General features: G+C 55.8%; 1 protein-coding gene across 1 annotated transcript in view; it reads right to left on the reverse strand.

Moving 5' to 3' along the window:
* PLXND1 (plexin D1) overlaps positions 1–1,986 on the reverse strand; it is a 71,770-nt gene extending 69,784 nt beyond the window's left edge. The window contains 1 exon segment of the mRNA XM_068409733.1: positions 643–1,986. Within this exon segment, the coding sequence (XP_068265834.1) occupies positions 643–1,986 (1,344 nt within the window).
* Between the last annotated feature and the right edge of the window lie 15,306 nt (positions 1,987–17,292).

Consider the following 17,292-nt stretch of genomic DNA (forward strand, 5'->3'; position numbering starts at 1 on the left):
TTACGGCCACTTGGTAACAAACTATGACAATGGCAAACTTTTACCCCGAACGCGACGGAACAAGGCAGCCTGTGTGTGCGCGTCCCCTGGCAGGGCTGTCCGGCCGCGGGACGGGACGTGGGGAGGGATCGGCGGGGCTCCCGCCCCACCGGGGCACGGGGAGAGCGCGCCCGAGTCACCGCGGCTCACCGGGGACAGCGGTGTGCCCTGACAGACGGGGGGGCCTCCCCACAACACACACGCGCTCTGCTCGGTACGAGCCTCGCCGCACGCTGTGGCTGCACCGGGAAGCAGCCGGGACCCCACCGGCTCTGGCGGAGCGACACGGCTCCCGCGAGAACGCGGACCGGCGCGGGGCACGGACAGAGCGGAGCTGGGAGCGGAGAGAGCGGAGCTGGGAGCGGAGCCCGCCCGCGGCGGCCCCGGCCCCGGGACGCGCTCCCGCCCGCGGAGGCGGCGCGGCAGCAGCAGCGGCGGGACCGGACGGGACGGGGCCACTGCCTCTCGCCGGCCACCGGCTCCCCGCGCCCGCCCCTCCCTGTCCCATACCGGGGCCCCCCCGTCCCCCCCCGGGGCCCCCTGTCCCCCCCCGTCCCCGCTCCCCCTCCCGGGCGCCGGCAGGTGCCCGCGGCCCGGCCGTACCTGTATGTTCCGCTTCTCGCAGGCCGGGCCGGTGCCCTGCACCACGCTGTCCAGCACCGTGACCATGCCGGCGCCCGGGCTGACGAAGCAGGAGTTGCGGGCGGCCCGGATCGTCTCCTCGATCTCGGCGAAGCGGAAGACGCAGAGCGCGGACTGCGGCCGCCCCCCGCCGCCGCCGCCGGCCCCGGCCCGCTCGAAGACGCCGAAGAGCAGCTCCTCGGCGGGCGGCGGGGCCGGGGCCGCGGGGCTGCGCCAGGCCGCCCGCGCCGGGAAGACGGAGACGAGGCGGGTGAAGGCGTCGGCGGCGCCGCCGCAGCGCAGCCCCAGCTGGATGTAGGACTCGGTCAGCTTCTTGGTCTCGCCGCTGCCGTTGAGGGTGGCCTCGGCCGCCTCGCCCAGGCAGATGCGGGCCAGCAGGCTGTGCGAGGGGCTCTCCTTGTCGCCCGCGTTGGCCTCGCTGTTGAGCGCCAGGTAGGCGTAGGGGCGGCGGGCGGGCGGCGCGGCGCCGCGCTGCAGGAAGGCGCGGACGAAGCTGAGCTTGTGCCGCGCCTTGGCGCCCTGCTTGATCTTGAAGATGTTGTCGTCGGAGGGGTTGATGTCGAAGGTGAAGAGCTTGGCCAGGTCGCCGCGGGCGTTGAGGGCGCGGATGGCGATCTCGGGCGTGTTCTCGAAGCGGTGGTCCTCCAGGCTGCGGTTGCGGGGGAAGAAGGGGCTGCCGAAGCCGGTGTAGGTGGCGGCCACCAGCAGCCGCGCCCCGCCGCCGCCGCCGCCGCGGCGCAGCACCAGCCCCACGGTGGAGGCGTTGGGGTGGTTGGCCGCCACGTTCAGCATGCTGGGGAAGACGGTGACCGGGTCGCTGCCGCCCGGCGGGAAGCGCACGGCCACCGCCGAGATGTTGGCCATGCTGCGCAGCTGGCAGAGGCCCTGGTAGATGGAGCCGCAGACGACGAGGACGCCCTGCTCGGGGTCGGGCTGCAGGATCTTGTTGTAGTTGTTGGTGAGCACCTTGGGGTGCTCGCAGGAGGCCTGCGGCAGCTGCGGCGCGTGGCAGAGCGGGCTGTCCAGCACCGGCCCCACCGCCGCCTCCGCCTCCAGCGCCAGCTCGCCCCCCGACAGCTGGAAGAGCCGGTTGACGGCGGCCAGGTAGACGCGGGAGCCGGGGCCGTCCAGGGCGAAGTTGTTGGTGGGGGTGGGCGAGAGGAACTTGCGCTGCACCTCCAGGCCGGCGGCGCGGGCGGGCAGCAGCAGCGGCAGCAGCAGCAGCGGCAGCAGCGCGGGGGGCCGCGGCTCAGCGCCCGCCGGAGCCGGAGCCGGGGCCGGGGCCGGAGCCGGAGCCGGGGCCATCCCGCCGCCCGCGCCGCCGCGCCGCAGAGTGCATGAAGCGGCCGCCGAGCGGCGGGAGGGGCCGGGCCGCGGGGCCGCTTCCTGCGCAGGCAGCGCGCCCGCGCCCAGCACCGCCCGCGGGAAGGGGCGGCCGCGCCGGGTGCGCGGGTGCGCGGCGGGGGGCGGCGGGGCGCGCTCGCGGCCGCGCCCCCTCCCTCCCTCCGCCCACCCCCGCCCTCCCCCGTTACTCGCTGGTGCGGGCCCGGCACGGGAGAGCGGTGAAGTTACCGGCGTGCCCCCGCGCCGCGGGCCGGGCGGGCAAGCACCGGCCCCCCCGCTGCCGGCAGGCGCCTCCTCCGGGCTTTCCGCCGCTCTCTCCGCTGCCTCCTTCGCGTTTTCGAGCAGAACGGGCCGGGGGGAGGCGGGGGAAGAAGCACTTTTCCCAGTTGCGGAGCAGCACGGCGAGCCGGGGCGGACATCGCCCCCGGCCCGGCCGCTCCCCGTGAGCCGGGCTCGGGGCAGGAGCGCGGGGAAGCGGCGGTCGGGCTGGCCGGCCCCGGGACAGGCGGCTCGGGGAGTGGACAAATACGCCAATCACGTAAGGGGGGGGTGTCCCCCGGGGTGTCCCCCACCTCCCCCGCAGCACGGACGCCGCGCCGGGGACTGCCGGGCCCGTCCCGACCGGGCGGTCGCGCTCGCTGCGGGCTGCGCGCTTGGGGGAGCGGGGGGCTCGGGGGTGTCAGCGCGGCCCCGGGTCGCCCCCCTCGGACAGCTGCCCGGGGAGCGGGGCGGGGGGCGAAGCGCAGGCCGCTGCCGGGCTCCACCCCCAGAGCTTCGCCCGCACCGCTTGCCAAAAGCGGAGTCCAAAATAGTACTGTGCATCTCCTCTGCCCTCCAACGGGCTCTTCCTTAACAGTGGAGAAGAAAAAGACACAGAGAAAGAAGTGATGATATTCCCAAATTCCACCCACTGGAATCCACAGCGGGGGAACAGCCCCGAGATAGCGCAGCCTCTGATCCACCCTTCCTTATCGGCGTGGGAACGTGCTGCCTGTGTGGGTGAAGGTGTCAATTCGCATCCGCTGCAGTTCTTCCCTCGTCTGCCGGCACGTGAACTTACCCCCTCATCGTGGAAGGGAACGTGCTCTGAGACCGAAGGGCACTACTGGGTGAGGCTCCACAGAAAGCCAGGATCCATCCCGGGACAGGAGACTGTCCAGGGCCATGCTCTCTGCAGCAGATGGTTGGTTTGCCCACGTAGCTTATGTCTCAGTGAAGGAGCCCTGAGCGGTTGCCCAGACGGGCACTTGCCTCCTGCCACACCATCGCAACACAGGGCACAGCCGTAGGCTCAGAGTGCACCCAGGAGGGACCCAGCTCCTTGGGCAGCATGTACCCGTGCAAGGGGGGGCTCAGGCGCACTGCAGACACCCGGTCATGGCACTCACAGCACTGTGTGGACGCTTCAAGCCGAAGCAATGGCAGAGCTGACAGCCAAGTGGAGCGGTTATAGGATGTGGGCGCAGCATCCTTGTCTCAAGCCTGAGTTTGCACTAAGAGCGGAGACCTAGCTGGAGCACCCACGCAGTGGAGGAAAGCAAAGGGGAAGCTCATAGGCTTGGTTTCAGCTACAGGAGTACCTCAGTATAGTGGCACAGGTCCCCCTGTAAGGGCTGAGCGTGGAGGCACCTTGCCATCCACAAATAGCCAGCAGCGTTTAAAGCAAGGGTGGGAAATCAAGGCTGGTATTTGGTCATGATCGCCTGGAAATGCTCCCCAAGTGAGCCCTGGAAAGCTGTCCTCCCTCTCCCCGAGCTGTGCCTTACTGCCCTGCCTGCTCTCGTGGCATGTGTCTTCCTTTATACAAAACATGTTAGCGAGGCTGATGAGGATTCTGCACGACTTCTGTTCTGGAGAGAAAAATCCTCTGTTGTTGTCTAATCTCATTTCTACACCTGCCAATTTCCCTCACCCCCTTCCTGTCCTCCTCACCCTCTTCAGAGCACTAATTAATACACAACTGCCTTGGCCACGCCATGTCCACCGAAAATGTGCATTGAATTAAATGCTGTGCTTTCGTGCCATCTAACTCATTGTCTCTACTAATCATATCTTTAATTAATAGAGTTATTAGCTGTTTTTAAATGTGGGACTCCCAGTTGTCGGGGTTTTTTTTTAAACTACAAGTTAGCAATTTTTAAATGTGATCATGTCTCTAATTGCATAGAAATAAACCTCCATGATTCCAAACCCTTAATCTGCCTATTTTAGGATTTCTTATGGCTGCTTATCCTGATAGTAGGGCATCTTCCATGTGAAATCATCCTTTTAAGGCATATCAAATTAGGTTCCAGATTACAGTCAGTTAAAAAAAAATATAGGCCAAAGAACATAGAAAAATGTGTGACTTACCCAAAGGTATCCAGTACTGGCTTTGTCAGAAAAAATCCCCCGGGAGCTCTGACTCCCATTTCCTACGCCGAGCAGTTAATCTACACTGATACAATTAAAGCCGAAATATTTGTGGTATTGAAGGATTATTTGACAAAGATTTTGTTGTTGTTGTTGTTAGGAAACAATCCTCTGGTAAGATGCTTTGAGAGGAATATTTTCCAGAAATGACTTCCCACCTCTATTATCTGGGCTGTTAGAAGCTCCAGTGAGTATTTCAGGGTAATGCTCCTAATGGAGTAGTAGAGGTTTTTAAATCTCTCATACGCAGATCTCACCATTATTTTTTTGTTCAGGAAGAAAAAAAAAAAGGTAAAAATTAAACCACATGCCTCTTGCCATAGACCATCAACCCCCTGCCAAAATCCCTTCCTGTCGGACTCCTGCGCAGGTTTAAAGGTAACAGCCTTTCAGACATCTCCGTGGGGGAGAGGGGCTGTGTGCACAAGAACTCAAAAACACTTTAATTATTAATAAATATATTTACGCGAGAACAGTTTCCCTTTAGGGGAAACATGAGTTACTCATGCAATTACTCAGGTTATATTGACTCAACACTGTCAAAAACCAGGACCTAATCGCTTTAATACAGGGAGCATAAACATCTATTTATTTAGCGCAGTTTATCTGCAAGGCAACCATAAAGCGCTCTGTGGATCTGGGAAGAAAGTTCACCCTCGCATGCCAGAGATGGCCAGGTTTGACTCGTCAGCTCTCACCGAACATGGTCAGCTGGCAGCGGAGGGCGTGCGGGACCACCGCTGCCCGCGGGACGGGCGTGCGGGACCCCCCGGGACCACCTGCGCGTGGAGGCACGGAGGGCTGGCTCAGGTGCTGGCACGTGGGAGAAGAGCAACACGCTTTGGCATGGAGCAGCCACCCCCCCTGCCCTGCGCGGCCCCCCGGGAGCCAGCCACTGCAGAGGGGCCGCTTGTCGCCCCAGCAGAGGAAAAGCCAACACAGCCTCAGGAGCTGCTGTGGGGAGAGCCCCGGCTGCCGCTGCGCCGTGGGTCAGAAGGTCCCTCTGCTCCTACCCAGGCAGCCAGTTCTCTTTTTTTTCCCCCTATCTCCTTCCCTCCTTCCCTCTAAGTGTGCTATTTGGGTCATTTTCCATAAGATTGCAGGGCAGGCTGGCAGGAGACTGTAAGGTGCATACACAAACACTTAGCAGACACGTGTTTTGAATCCTTTTGGCCGCTCGCTTTCCCTCCCAGAAACCCATACTGATGGAAAATGGCCACTGAACAGCTGTACTGGATCAGAGCAGGGGTCCAGCTCGTGCCTTTTCCCCATCCTGAGAGAGGCCGCTAGCAGTTACCGGAGAGAAGAGGGTAAGAGGTAGGCGATAGTCTTGGTTTCCACCACCCAGCCCGGAGCCAGCCAGGACAGGGCTCTCCCTGGAGCAGCATTTCCAAACTGAGAGGAGCCATGCACCGGGGAAACACAACGGGAGCTGAGGAGGAGCTGAGAAGCACTTAGACACAGAGAAATCATTGCCTGAACAAGAGCTGTTCCCTGATCCCCGCACTCATCTGATGCTCTCCAGTCCTGCCTGCCACCCTGCCTTTGTCCAGCCAGTCGTTAGTGCCTGGTGTCATCAGGCTGGATGCATCGCAAAGTGCTCGCGAAGGCACTTCAGGGCACTCAGAAAAAACAGAGGGCTTGGAAACAGACTGATTAGCAATCCTCGGTGTATTTTTGGATGAGCATGGACCAAGTCCCTGTTTTATTGTTATTAATCTGTATTTCAGGCACTGCTCATGGAGAAGGAGGCCAGATTGTCATTACTGTTATTACTAATGATTTAGCACCCTAGGAGTCTGCTAGGTGCTTAGCAGAAAGATTAAGGCAAGGTCCCTTCCCAAATGTCCTTTAATCTAAACACACGCTCCAGTGTGGTCTCAGGCTTTGCTGCAAATGGCTGTAGCAAGAATCGCACCGGCAGGATGTGCTCCGCTGCCACCCTGCTGCCACCCTGCTGCCGGCCTCCAGCCCTGGTCTGAGCAAGGAGGAGAGGGATTTATGGGGACCTGAGGCACTTTCTGAGTAAAATCACACTTTTTTCCCCCCAAGCCTCTTTCTTTCCAAAGATGAACGTTTCCCAGTGTAATATAGAGCATTGCTCCCTTCAGAGTACGTAATGCAGTCATAACCTTGTCTGCAGCGCGCAGCCGGCTGACGTGCTCACCGTGAGGGATTCGCCTCCAGAGAGGAGCTGCGCAGACAGAGGTTGCGAGCGTGAAAAGGTCTCCTTCTAGGTTAATGACAGATTCAGTGCTGGTGAAAGTTCACACGCACAATAATGACAGGATTCTCCAGACCAGGAGGTTTATCACAAGGCAATAAAAAAAAAAAATGTGTCTTTCGTAGCCCATGCTGGGGTTTGACCCAAGCACTCTGGCTGGAAACTGGGATGCAAAAAGCAGCAGGTTCCCCAGTTTCCTGCGGGTCTCCTCAGTGACCTGTTGCTTTTATTTTCTTTAGAGGCTTAGAAAGGGGTCAGCACTCACTCCCCCCAGCTTCACAGCAGTCAGGGCTGGAACCATGGCTGGTGAGCTCAAACATGTCTCCAGCTCTGCTCTGTAGGGAATTTAGCACATGCTGGGGCTAGCGGTCAACAAAGACACAATCCCTTTGAGCCCCAGCCTCGCTACACTGTCAGTCCCTTGTCCATACCTGTCCCTTGTCAATGCAGGCCATGGGGCACCGCAGGCAGGCATGGGAGCAGCTGGGCACAGCAGAAGTCCCTTCTTTGGCTGGATCCCCACCAGCACCAGCCCAAGGGGGTTTCTGGACAGATGATCAGACTTGACGTGACTACAGGGTAAAGGAGGATTTCATCCAGCCCTGCTCTGACCTCCGTGGAAAATGAGGTGCGTGGCACCGCTCTGAGCTTCAGAGGGGTGTCAGATAAAGGGTGTTTCAAGATGGAGCGCCCTGACAGATGTCCTGCGAGGACAGCACAGGCGTGTTTCTCGGAGCACAGAGACAGAAGGACGCGAGTCCCCGGCACCCCGACCCTGCTCTGCAGGTACCAGCCCAGCACTGGCCTCGACGCCCTTCTGGGGCTGGGCAGCTGTCCCCCACCATGTCCCCAGAGCCACAAACACCTCTGCCCACTCGAGATGCACCGTGGCCAGGCTGCCAGCCAGCAGAGCGCTGGGCTCCGGGGGCGCTGGACCGGCGAGGGCGCAGGACCACGGGGAAGCGGCAGTGCTGGCACAGTCGCTGCGGGCAGCGTGGTTTCAGCTCTGTTGGGCCTGGGCTGAGGGAGCAGGGGCTCGTTAAGTCCCCCCAGGGCCCTGCCCACCCGCGGCACCAAAGCTCCCCAGAGCAGCAGCGGTGCCCGATACAACGGGGGCCGGCCACGTCGTGTCTGCGTTGGGCCATCGCGCAGGCCCCGCACCTTGACCGCGTGCCAGCAGTGTAGGATGCAGAACTTGGCTCCGAGCAAAGGAAGCGAACGCAACACAAAGCAGAGCATCCCCTCGTGGGATTCACAGCGGGGGCCATGCTGATTGTTCAAAACAAAGCATGGCTGCGTTGGAAGCAAGCCTGGTTTTTACCCCGGGGTTCACACATGAAGGCCCCAGCTGACCCAAACGGCAAAGCCCTGCAATAACAACCAGCAAGGCTGATCCTACCAGCTTTGTTCAAACATCCTCCGCCAGAGCCCGGAGGAAGTTTTTCCTTATGAAGTCAGGCAGGATCGTGCCACACTCTCTGCAATATGCTAACTTTCCAGTGAGCAGTTGCTCAATACGTGCTTAAGCAGACAGGCCACCACTACCCATTAACCAAAACAAATGGGAAAGGGGGAAAGCTTACAACACAACAATTGCTTTCAATTAGAGGAAATATCTATTGCCAAAATATGTCAGCGGGATTTGACAGACTACATTTTTAACTGTGTACTACTGAAGAACTGGCTGCACTAAAATGCAGCTTAAACTAAACAGAGACTTAATCCCCTTCCCTTCCTCCCCACAGTATAATCACCAGGCTGTAAATATATTATTACAGCCCACACTACCATTGTTAATTCCAACCAATCTGACTTACCTCAGTGGCTTCAACGTTATTCTCTCCCATGTTCACTGGACTTGTTGAGGCTTCGGTGATGATGCTCATTATAAGCTTTAAAGTGAAAGGGTTAAATGTGGTTAATTGTAAAATTATTGTTTGCTTTGCACATCTTAATACAAACCTAAGCATTTTAGTTAAAGTCTCATAATTGCTTTGCTCTGAGTCAACTCTATTTGGTGTGCCCAGCTCTAAGCATCTCTGGTCTCCACCTTGCTGAACACAGGAGACCCCAGACCAGCTTCAGACGTGCCCTCAGCTCGGGCAGGGCCTGTCGCTGGCAAACCTCTGTATGCCCCAGGTGGCACCTCCCAGCTCCATCCTACATCTCGGTTCCCTCTGACGGGGCCTGTCCTCACCCCAGCCGAGCGGCCACCTGCCCTGAACCAGCTCCGCAGACGCTGCCGGCCCCAGGGCCCGTGTGAATTCATGGGCTTCTGCCAAGGTCAGCCCCAGCTTAAAGTCACTTGTCATTGCTATGACCCTCGGCCAGGCACGCAGCCCTCGCCAAACACAGCCCTGAGCGCTGTCCCGTGGCTTCTGCATCCAGCTGCAGTGCTGGCTCACAGCCTCTGCCAGCCTGAGCCTCAGCTGCCTTTAACCCCAGCCCCGGAAGGCCAGGCCCAGCCCCAGGCCTTGCTCAGAGAGCCCTCGACAGCACCATCTCCAACACCTACCCGAGCAGCAGTTACCGCACCCATCAGCAAACCGAGCAGGGTACCAGCACCTCTAACCCTGACCCCGCCAGGGACCCTCCTGGCATTTACCCAGCCCTGACCCATCAGTCCTGTCCCCCAGCACCCTAACCTTCAGCCCCTGCGTCGTCCCCACTTGAACTCCAGCCCAGAGGTCCCTGCCAGAGACCCACCTGCGGCCAGCCCCAAGCCCTACCCCTGCCCCCCACCTGCACCCCACTCCTGCCCACAGTGTGCCCATGCCACGTCCAGTAAAGGCAAGGCAGCACTCGCCATTACGGGAAGACCCTCCTCGACCTCACTGCACCCCACACGCGCTGATCAGGTCCTGCAGCTCTTGCGCCGTGTCCTGGTGTTTGAGTAGAGGTGCAGGGTCTGCCTCTCCGAGTCACTTACTAGCAGGCGTTAGTTACAAATGTGTGGGCCCACTGCTTTTTGCTAGGAAACCTGAAACGTCTCCGTACCTATGCCTTGCAATGGCCCACTATCTGCAACTTCAGGACAAATCTTTGATGTGCAGCATTCAGCAGCATGTGTTTTACATTGCCTCTAATAGCTGTCTCTCATTATAATGTCACTTGTGGGGTGTCGTCTGGTGGTGTATATTTTTGGACATATTGTAAACCGTGTGATCTCGTTCTTGACATTTCCCTGGTGACCCCAACAGTCTTAAAGGTTTACACATTTCTCATGTGCAGTCAACACATTCATTAATCTCAGAGATCAGCCAAAAGTTAAAAGTCTCTCACACACACATATACATATATATGTATAAGAAGAGACACTTGTGCACATACATATTTAAAATGTCAGCAAGTCCTGTGCTGGACTAGTTGTAGCATTCTGAGTTTTACAGCAGAAAAGGAGAGCTATCAGCAGTTTCAGTTTAGCCTGCAAATATACTGTCTACGTACAATCTGCATGCTTCTGTGCCTACATATGGATTTGTGTCTGAACTCACCACAAAATCAATTGATGTAAAATATGTGATGTTACAAAACTGCGTACTAATGGAAATATTCACATGAGTCTTTATACAAGTGAAACCAGCTTTTTCTTTGGACTATCCAGATAACCCAGTAGAACGGGCGCCCAAAGTGCTTCACCCACCAGTGAATGCGACCCTGAAACTGAGCAGAAGTAGCGGTAAAGCTACATTGTACATAGGTGTGCTGTGTACTTCAGCGGTTGTGGACGTCACAGGGGACTCCAGGGCAGAAGGAATCGTACAAATAACACTGCCGTCTTACCTGAGGTCAATGTAAGTGGTGTAGTCGCTTACACAGGGTGCAGAGCATGAGCTTCACAGAATTAAATGGCCTCCGTAGCCCTGAAAGGCTGGGGAAATGGCAACAACCCTTTGCCTCATGGCATTCACCTGAAGAGAGAGCAATAATGAGCTTTAATAATAATAATAATGAGGAGTAACGAGCTGCAGGTGCTGGCTCTGCCCTGAAGGTGACAGCCTGGGCACTGAGCTCCTCTGCCTCTCAAGACCAGGTGTGTGTCAGGAGGATTTGATCACTGGAGGCTGGACAGAGACAAACCCAATTCACTCACACCATCAGGTCAGATTTGGGCTCCGTCAGCTTCTGAGTCCTCCCAGACCTGAACCTGGAGTTTCCCACCCGTTGACTTCCACCTCCTGCGATCAGCAGCAAAACACCTATCCAGGGCAGGACCTGGTTTGTCTCCCTCCCGCTCTGCCAGGCCACCCAGCCCTGAGTGCTCGGGGCCGAGCCCGGTGTTATCCTACCCCTCCCCAGCGAGTCCCTCAGCCATCTCTGCCGTCCAGGGCAGGCGACCAAGGGTCTGCCAGAGGTCACGGTGGGAAAACACACATTTCACTAGGTCACTTTAGGATGTGTCATGAAATATGGGGCCTTTCTCCTCCCTGCGGTGAGTCCCTTCAGGGCAGGCGGCTAAATACCCACCCGGAGAGCCACTGGCATATAGGAATTAGTTGACAGGCTTGGGTGAGTTCCTGGAGGAGAGGTGTGAGTAGCACCAAACCCACCACAGCTGGCACTCATTAGGCTCTTGTCTGCAACCCACACAGAGGTGCCCAAGACAGAACGAGACACCGAGGTTTCCATAACCTGGAATCTGACCTCGTAATCTTCTTATCTCCCTCTCGGCGCTCTCTGTCCTTTCGCACAGAGAACAGCTTGTCATACGAGGGCAGGCTCCTTTAACCTACTTAATGGCACTTTTCACCTTCAGGGTCCTCTCATGCACTGGGTTTATCTTTCGATCGATGTTCTTCTTCTAAGTGATGTCTATTTAAGCCTGGGTTTACAAAAACCCCAGCAAAACTTACTTCTGGTTTCTATCAAAGCTGTCAATCAATTGCCGTGCTCATTTTAGCCTTCCTTAGCAGTGTTTAGACTTCTCTGCACAGCGCTCATGAAAGGGTCTGGGGGACAGTCCCTGAGCTCCTTGCAAACACGGAGAGGTTTCCTATCTCACAAATGGTCCCATTGATTTTATCAAGCTATTTGCTAAGCAGTTCAATAACCATCACTAGCGGGGACAACAGAGCGTGGCCCATAGTAAACAGTATCTTTGTTTAAGCTCATTCCTGGGACTGCAAAAAAGGGAGGACATGTTGTTCCCAGCAGATCTAACATCTCTAGGGCTTTCAATCAAACACCCATCTCTGGCACCAATTCTCCTTAGCAAAACTAGATCCACACTCGCAGCACCCTGTCCTGCACTCCCCTCTCGCTTGCATGAAACCTGCGGGGTAAGAACAGCAGCAAGAGTGGCAGGATCTGGCCCAGTGGCTGTTCACATGCAGAAGGTTGAATAAAAATTAGTGGCTGAGCTAGTAATTAACCCGCCAGTTGAAATATCCAACAGATCCCATGTTTTCCTCCCGGTTGATGCAAATGAGGGTTGATTGTAAACATCTCATGCCTAAATTATACCTTAGAGAATCCAAGTAACACAGTTGGCCTTGCCTGAATTATCTCAATGAAAACAAGGCAGACAAATGAGTGTAATTGTCCAACTTCTTTCACTTGGTAGCTTTTGCCTTGCTTGGAAACTCTTGCAGCTGGACATTCATGCAAGGTTTGAATGTAAATGTGCCTCTTGCCTCCAGATCTGGCACTGTTAGCAAACCTGTTTTTCTTTTATTCTTTCTAAGACAGAAAGTGGGGAGGAATCAAAAACGGGAAGAGCTTGTTTGTGGCCTGTATTTCAAATGAACATTGCACTCCAGCTCCCAGACGATCATTAAGAAACTGGTGGCCTATACTTCTGTTATTGTGCTCTGGTCTCACACTTAATCAGCTTCAGATCTAATAGCTCTGATCCCATGCAAGAGATGGGGAACAACAGCATGTAAAAATATATCCATTTCCCTGTGCCACTTGTTGCATGAAACTTTGCATCTGTTTTACACTAAGACCTAATCAGAACAGCTCCTGGCTGGAGCTTTTTGTTCCAGAATCAGACAGAAAAAGCCAATGTCTGCTTTCTCCCTACGGGACCAATTCTTCCCCCCTTTCATGTGCACATCCTCCATGGACACAGACTGTGGAGGGAGGGAAGCATCAGGAGAAGAAACCAAAGAATGAACGGATTTAGGAAATGCCAAGTAACCGAGGAAGTTGGTGCCAGGACAGCTTTGGCTGGCACTATGTCTGTGTAGCGCTCGGTAAAGGTGCTGACACGGACACGGTGAATATTGCCCGCTAGCCACCAAACAGGCTTCAGCACAAGGCACGCAGCCAGATACCCGGTGGGCTCTGCTGCTGATCATTGTCACCCGGAGGGGCTCGGCGGTGCTCTGCAGTCACACCTGCACGACGCCGAATTTAGCCTCCGTGTTCGTGCTGCCAACAGGTGGGCTCTGCTCGCTGCAGCAGCAGGTCTGTGCGCCACACGGGAGCTGGGACTGGAAAGCAGCAAATGCCTCTACGGCAGCTTCACCAGCTCATCCTCGCATATGTTGTTTACCAGGATCGCAGTCAGGCTGCTGTGGGGAGCGGCTTGTCGCAAGGCCAGATTAGTAATTTGTCGGGAAGAGCTGAGGGCTGGGCTGGCTGCTCAGGACCGGGAGGGGACGGTTTTCAATAGCATGTTAATCAGCCCTGGTGCTGGCGAATGCCAACAGAGCCACGGAACAGACAGATTGCGAGGTGGCCATGCTGATCCCTGGCTCTGCATGTACCAGGAGAGGAACGGCAGCATGTTGAGGGAGAGCGTCAGCAAAAGGCATTTGTATTCTACCTTTGCACTCATTGCCCCCCTCATAGGGAGCAGGCGTCTGCAAGATGTCTAACAATGCAACTCTGTTGAAGAGAGCGGATAATTCTTTTAATTTCAGGAGGACTAATTGGGAGCTTAAAGCTAGACACACAATCAAACACCTTCCTGATTTGAGAAAGGAAGAGAATAGGGCATTTCATTTTTGAGCAGCACAGAATAAGACCCTTTCCACTTAGGAAAAACAAATCTATGTCTCCTTATCTTTTCCTTTGCTGCAGATTCATTGACTAATGAATTCTTACCAGCTGTAACATTCATCTGCACACTTAAAATCAACCTTGTAAAAGTTTACTTGTCCACAGTGAGTAATTCTTTTGATGGATGAGTAATTTGTCTTTGTGGAGGGGCTTATGTTTGGTTTATGCTTCTACTGCTTGGGATAACGTGCAGTGGGCGTCTGCCTATTTTGCATAATTGTGTACTTTAACTAAGCGTCAAGGGAACTCGGAGTCAGGGGTGCGTAATTTCATTTTTATTGTTATTAATGACAACTGAATAAATAAATACAAAATTAAAAAAATACAGTGATGATCTGTTTCTTTGATTTTTCTCAAGATTATCCCAGTAAAGGATGTGGGAGACAATATGATGGCTGGGCTAGGAAATTTCCATGGCAGTTTTTCAGGTGCTTCCTAAAATTGTTTTCCATTAAGTGTCCCTAGAGTGCCAGTATTTGTGTGATTATCAGAAGGAAGAGGTCTTGATTTTTCTTTCCTCCTTTGGTTTCCTTCATCTAATGGCTCCTTAAGACTGTACAACCCACATTTTCCCTTATAGAACACAAGAAATAATAGCATCCCTTGTTTTCACACTTCAGAGAAGAGACAAAAGAGACCTTTTGGCAAAACGTCAGATCGTGTGACTGATAACACCCCCAATCATTTCAGACTATGACTTGTGGCCATGTTAGACTCAGATGTGAAAACAAAACACATACATTTTATGTTGGCCACTTCACTCCATTCTATTAAATTAGGACCAGTCATTAGCTGGTGGAGAGGGAGAAACATTTCCATCAAGAACCAGGGCGGGGGGGTCACGTCTGACATCCCCTCCCCTCTCCTCCCTCCCCCAACTTTCCAGCATTTTCCCCTCCAGAGATACTGGTGTGAAACCAGCTCACATGACAAATTACAGTGATTCATAACCCAGCTGCAGTCACTGTTGACAAGCCCCATCGCAAAGCAATCATGCAGATTTTATGCACCCAGAGCGCCAGGGAAGAAGCCTGGCTAGTGGCACACACAGTGCTTTCGGGGGGGTCTGATACAGCTTGGCTGGATTCACCTAGAGCATGTGAAGGCCAAGCGGCTGTCACTTGACAGCAGTTAATAATGTAGTTTTAAAAGGGATATTTTCCCTGCTAAATTAAGTTTCCCAGACATCACCATGCATCTTCAGCCTTATCATTTTGTCTGGATTTTTTTTTTTTGTCTCTCCTATCAGTCTTTAAACACACAAACAGGGATTATACAGATAAGGCCACAGTATGGTTCATGCCGGCAGTGGCTTATCAATCATGGTTAATTAACTCAGTGGATCCATAAACTAGACAATCCAGCAGCGATTCTCTTTTCACCAGCATCAAGTTAGAAAACACTTAGCGGCCCTTTCGGCCGTGCCAGCCCGTCCTCCCGGGCAGCGCAGAGACCCCCACGCTCCACGAGAGCGTTTCAGCCTGCGCAGACACGTGTGTTATGTCCGGCTCTCCCCGCTGTCTGCCACGTTGTCTCCCCTCCTTCAGGAGGCCTGGGCTTTGCCACAGGGTTGTATTTGTTTGCTTACAGGCCTAAAGCCCTTCCGACTGCCAGCCAAATGGACACGCAGTTACCCATAATGTCCAACCAGCCACACTGGGCCATTCATTATTTTCACAAGCACCGATTTACACACCCTGCTAAGATCACTCTGAAGTCGGTGCCCCAAGCAGGGCCCCGCTCTGTCCTCCCCACTTTCCCTCCTGTGCTCAGACGCGGGTGCTGGAAGCCTCGCTCCCCAGATGACCCCCAAACCAGGGCTGTGCTGGTTTCCAGGGGCACAGCTCTGACCCCAGGGAGCTGCACGAGGGCCACCCCGGCTGTGTCAGCAGGGCCTCCTGTGCCACCCCACTGTGACCAGCAGTGCTCTGGAAACCTTGAGCCATGCAGACTGGGAGCACTTCCTCAGAGACTTCACCGGTTTCAGTTCCCCAGGATGCAGAAGCACAGATGGCCGGTGCTACTGCGATTGTAATGCCTGAAGACCCACCCGCAAGAGAGGATGGCCTGGCAGCCTCTCCTGTATTTACGCATCACTCACCTGTGGTTGTCGGCCTTGCTCTGTGCTCTCCACCAGCCACGCTTGCCTCTCTGCACAGCTGTGTTTCAGAGCTGGTGCAAGGAGTTTCCCTTGATGTCACCTGACGATGCTTCTTGTGGCCAACAGATCCAGCTGTTTGATGGTGGATCAGTGCACACAGCCCCTGCCTCCAGATCACTGAGGGGCAGCAGCAGAGATCCAGGTCTCACAGCAGTGAGCCTCTGTGTTAAACAAGGGCAGGCTCTGGGTGAAGCTCCATGCCTGGTTACACCACCTGCCATGTTTCCATCTGGGGGACTCCTGCACCGCAGACCCCTCACCCCAGGCAATCAGAGCATCGAGGTGCCCGCTCTAGCTGTGCTAGCAGTCAGAGGGCTGCCAGGGAAGCCCTGCCCTGCTCACAGCCCACCCAGGAGCAAGGCCAGCAACAGGACTGGAGGACAGCACCTCCAGCATAGCCCCAGCCAGACCTGAGGGCCCCGCCCTGGGCTTAAATGAGCTCCCGTGCCCTGGCCGGGGGTGTGGGTGGAGGGCCCAGGTGAGGCTGCTCAGGCCGTTAAGGCCTGTCGGTGCCCCACAGCTGGTCTGCACCCAGGATGGCAGCGAGCTTGGACAGGCCCTTCCTGTCCTGTCCAGCGAGTGCTGACGGAGCGAGAGGGGCCGAGAGGTCCTTTAGCAATACCCCACCGTGTGACAGGGACCCCAGCCTCCCCACAGGCGACTGGCGGCCATGGCGGGGACCCCGGCCTCCCCACAGGCGACTGGCAGCCGTGACAGGGACCCTGGCCTCCCCACAGGCGACTGGCGGCCATGGCGGGGACCCCGGCCTCCCCACGGGCGACTGGTGGCTGCGCGGGGCTGCGTGCCGTGCACCGGGCTGAAGGAGCCCCGCACGCCTCGGGTGCCCCCAGCCCTCAGCGGGCACCTGCAGGGAGATTCAGGCCTGGCTCAGACCCACTAGTTTAAGTTGTATCTAACACAGGACACTGGTTCTCCTCCTCAGACCACGGGAGGGTCTAAAAAGCGGGGAATATCTTGTCCGGACCTCAAACGTCTGTGTGGCGCCGAGCGGGTGGTGGTCGCTCTGCAAAAACCCCGAGGGAAGAGGTGTTTAGAGGTATTTTCACCAGTGCCTCCGCTGAGGGAGAAAAGCAGCAGTGAAAATGCAGAGGAGGAAAATGAAGGATTTCAAAATAATGACCTAGGCTGATTTGACTCCGGAGTAGATGAAGGGAATGGAGCTGGGATCCGCTCCCATCAGATGGAAGCAAATTGGACTATTTCCCGGACAGATTGGCCCCAGCTGGGAAAGATAGAAAGAAGGCAAGGAGGGAAGATGGTTCAAGTAGAAGGGCAGCTCTGCGATACCGGGCGTTTTCAAGAAAGCCAGATTAGATATATTATCAAATCAACAGCATTAGACATGGCTGGCAGTATCGGAGGAGCCAAGAGACAGAGCTTGTCAAAGCTGATAGTAAATCAAGGTGGAAAAGCAACCAGGCTTCATGTGATTTTTTTCTGA

This window comes from Nyctibius grandis, chromosome 10 (assembly GCF_013368605.1).
Source record: "Nyctibius grandis isolate bNycGra1 chromosome 10, bNycGra1.pri, whole genome shotgun sequence".
NCBI lineage: Eukaryota > Metazoa > Chordata > Aves > Nyctibiiformes > Nyctibiidae > Nyctibius > Nyctibius grandis.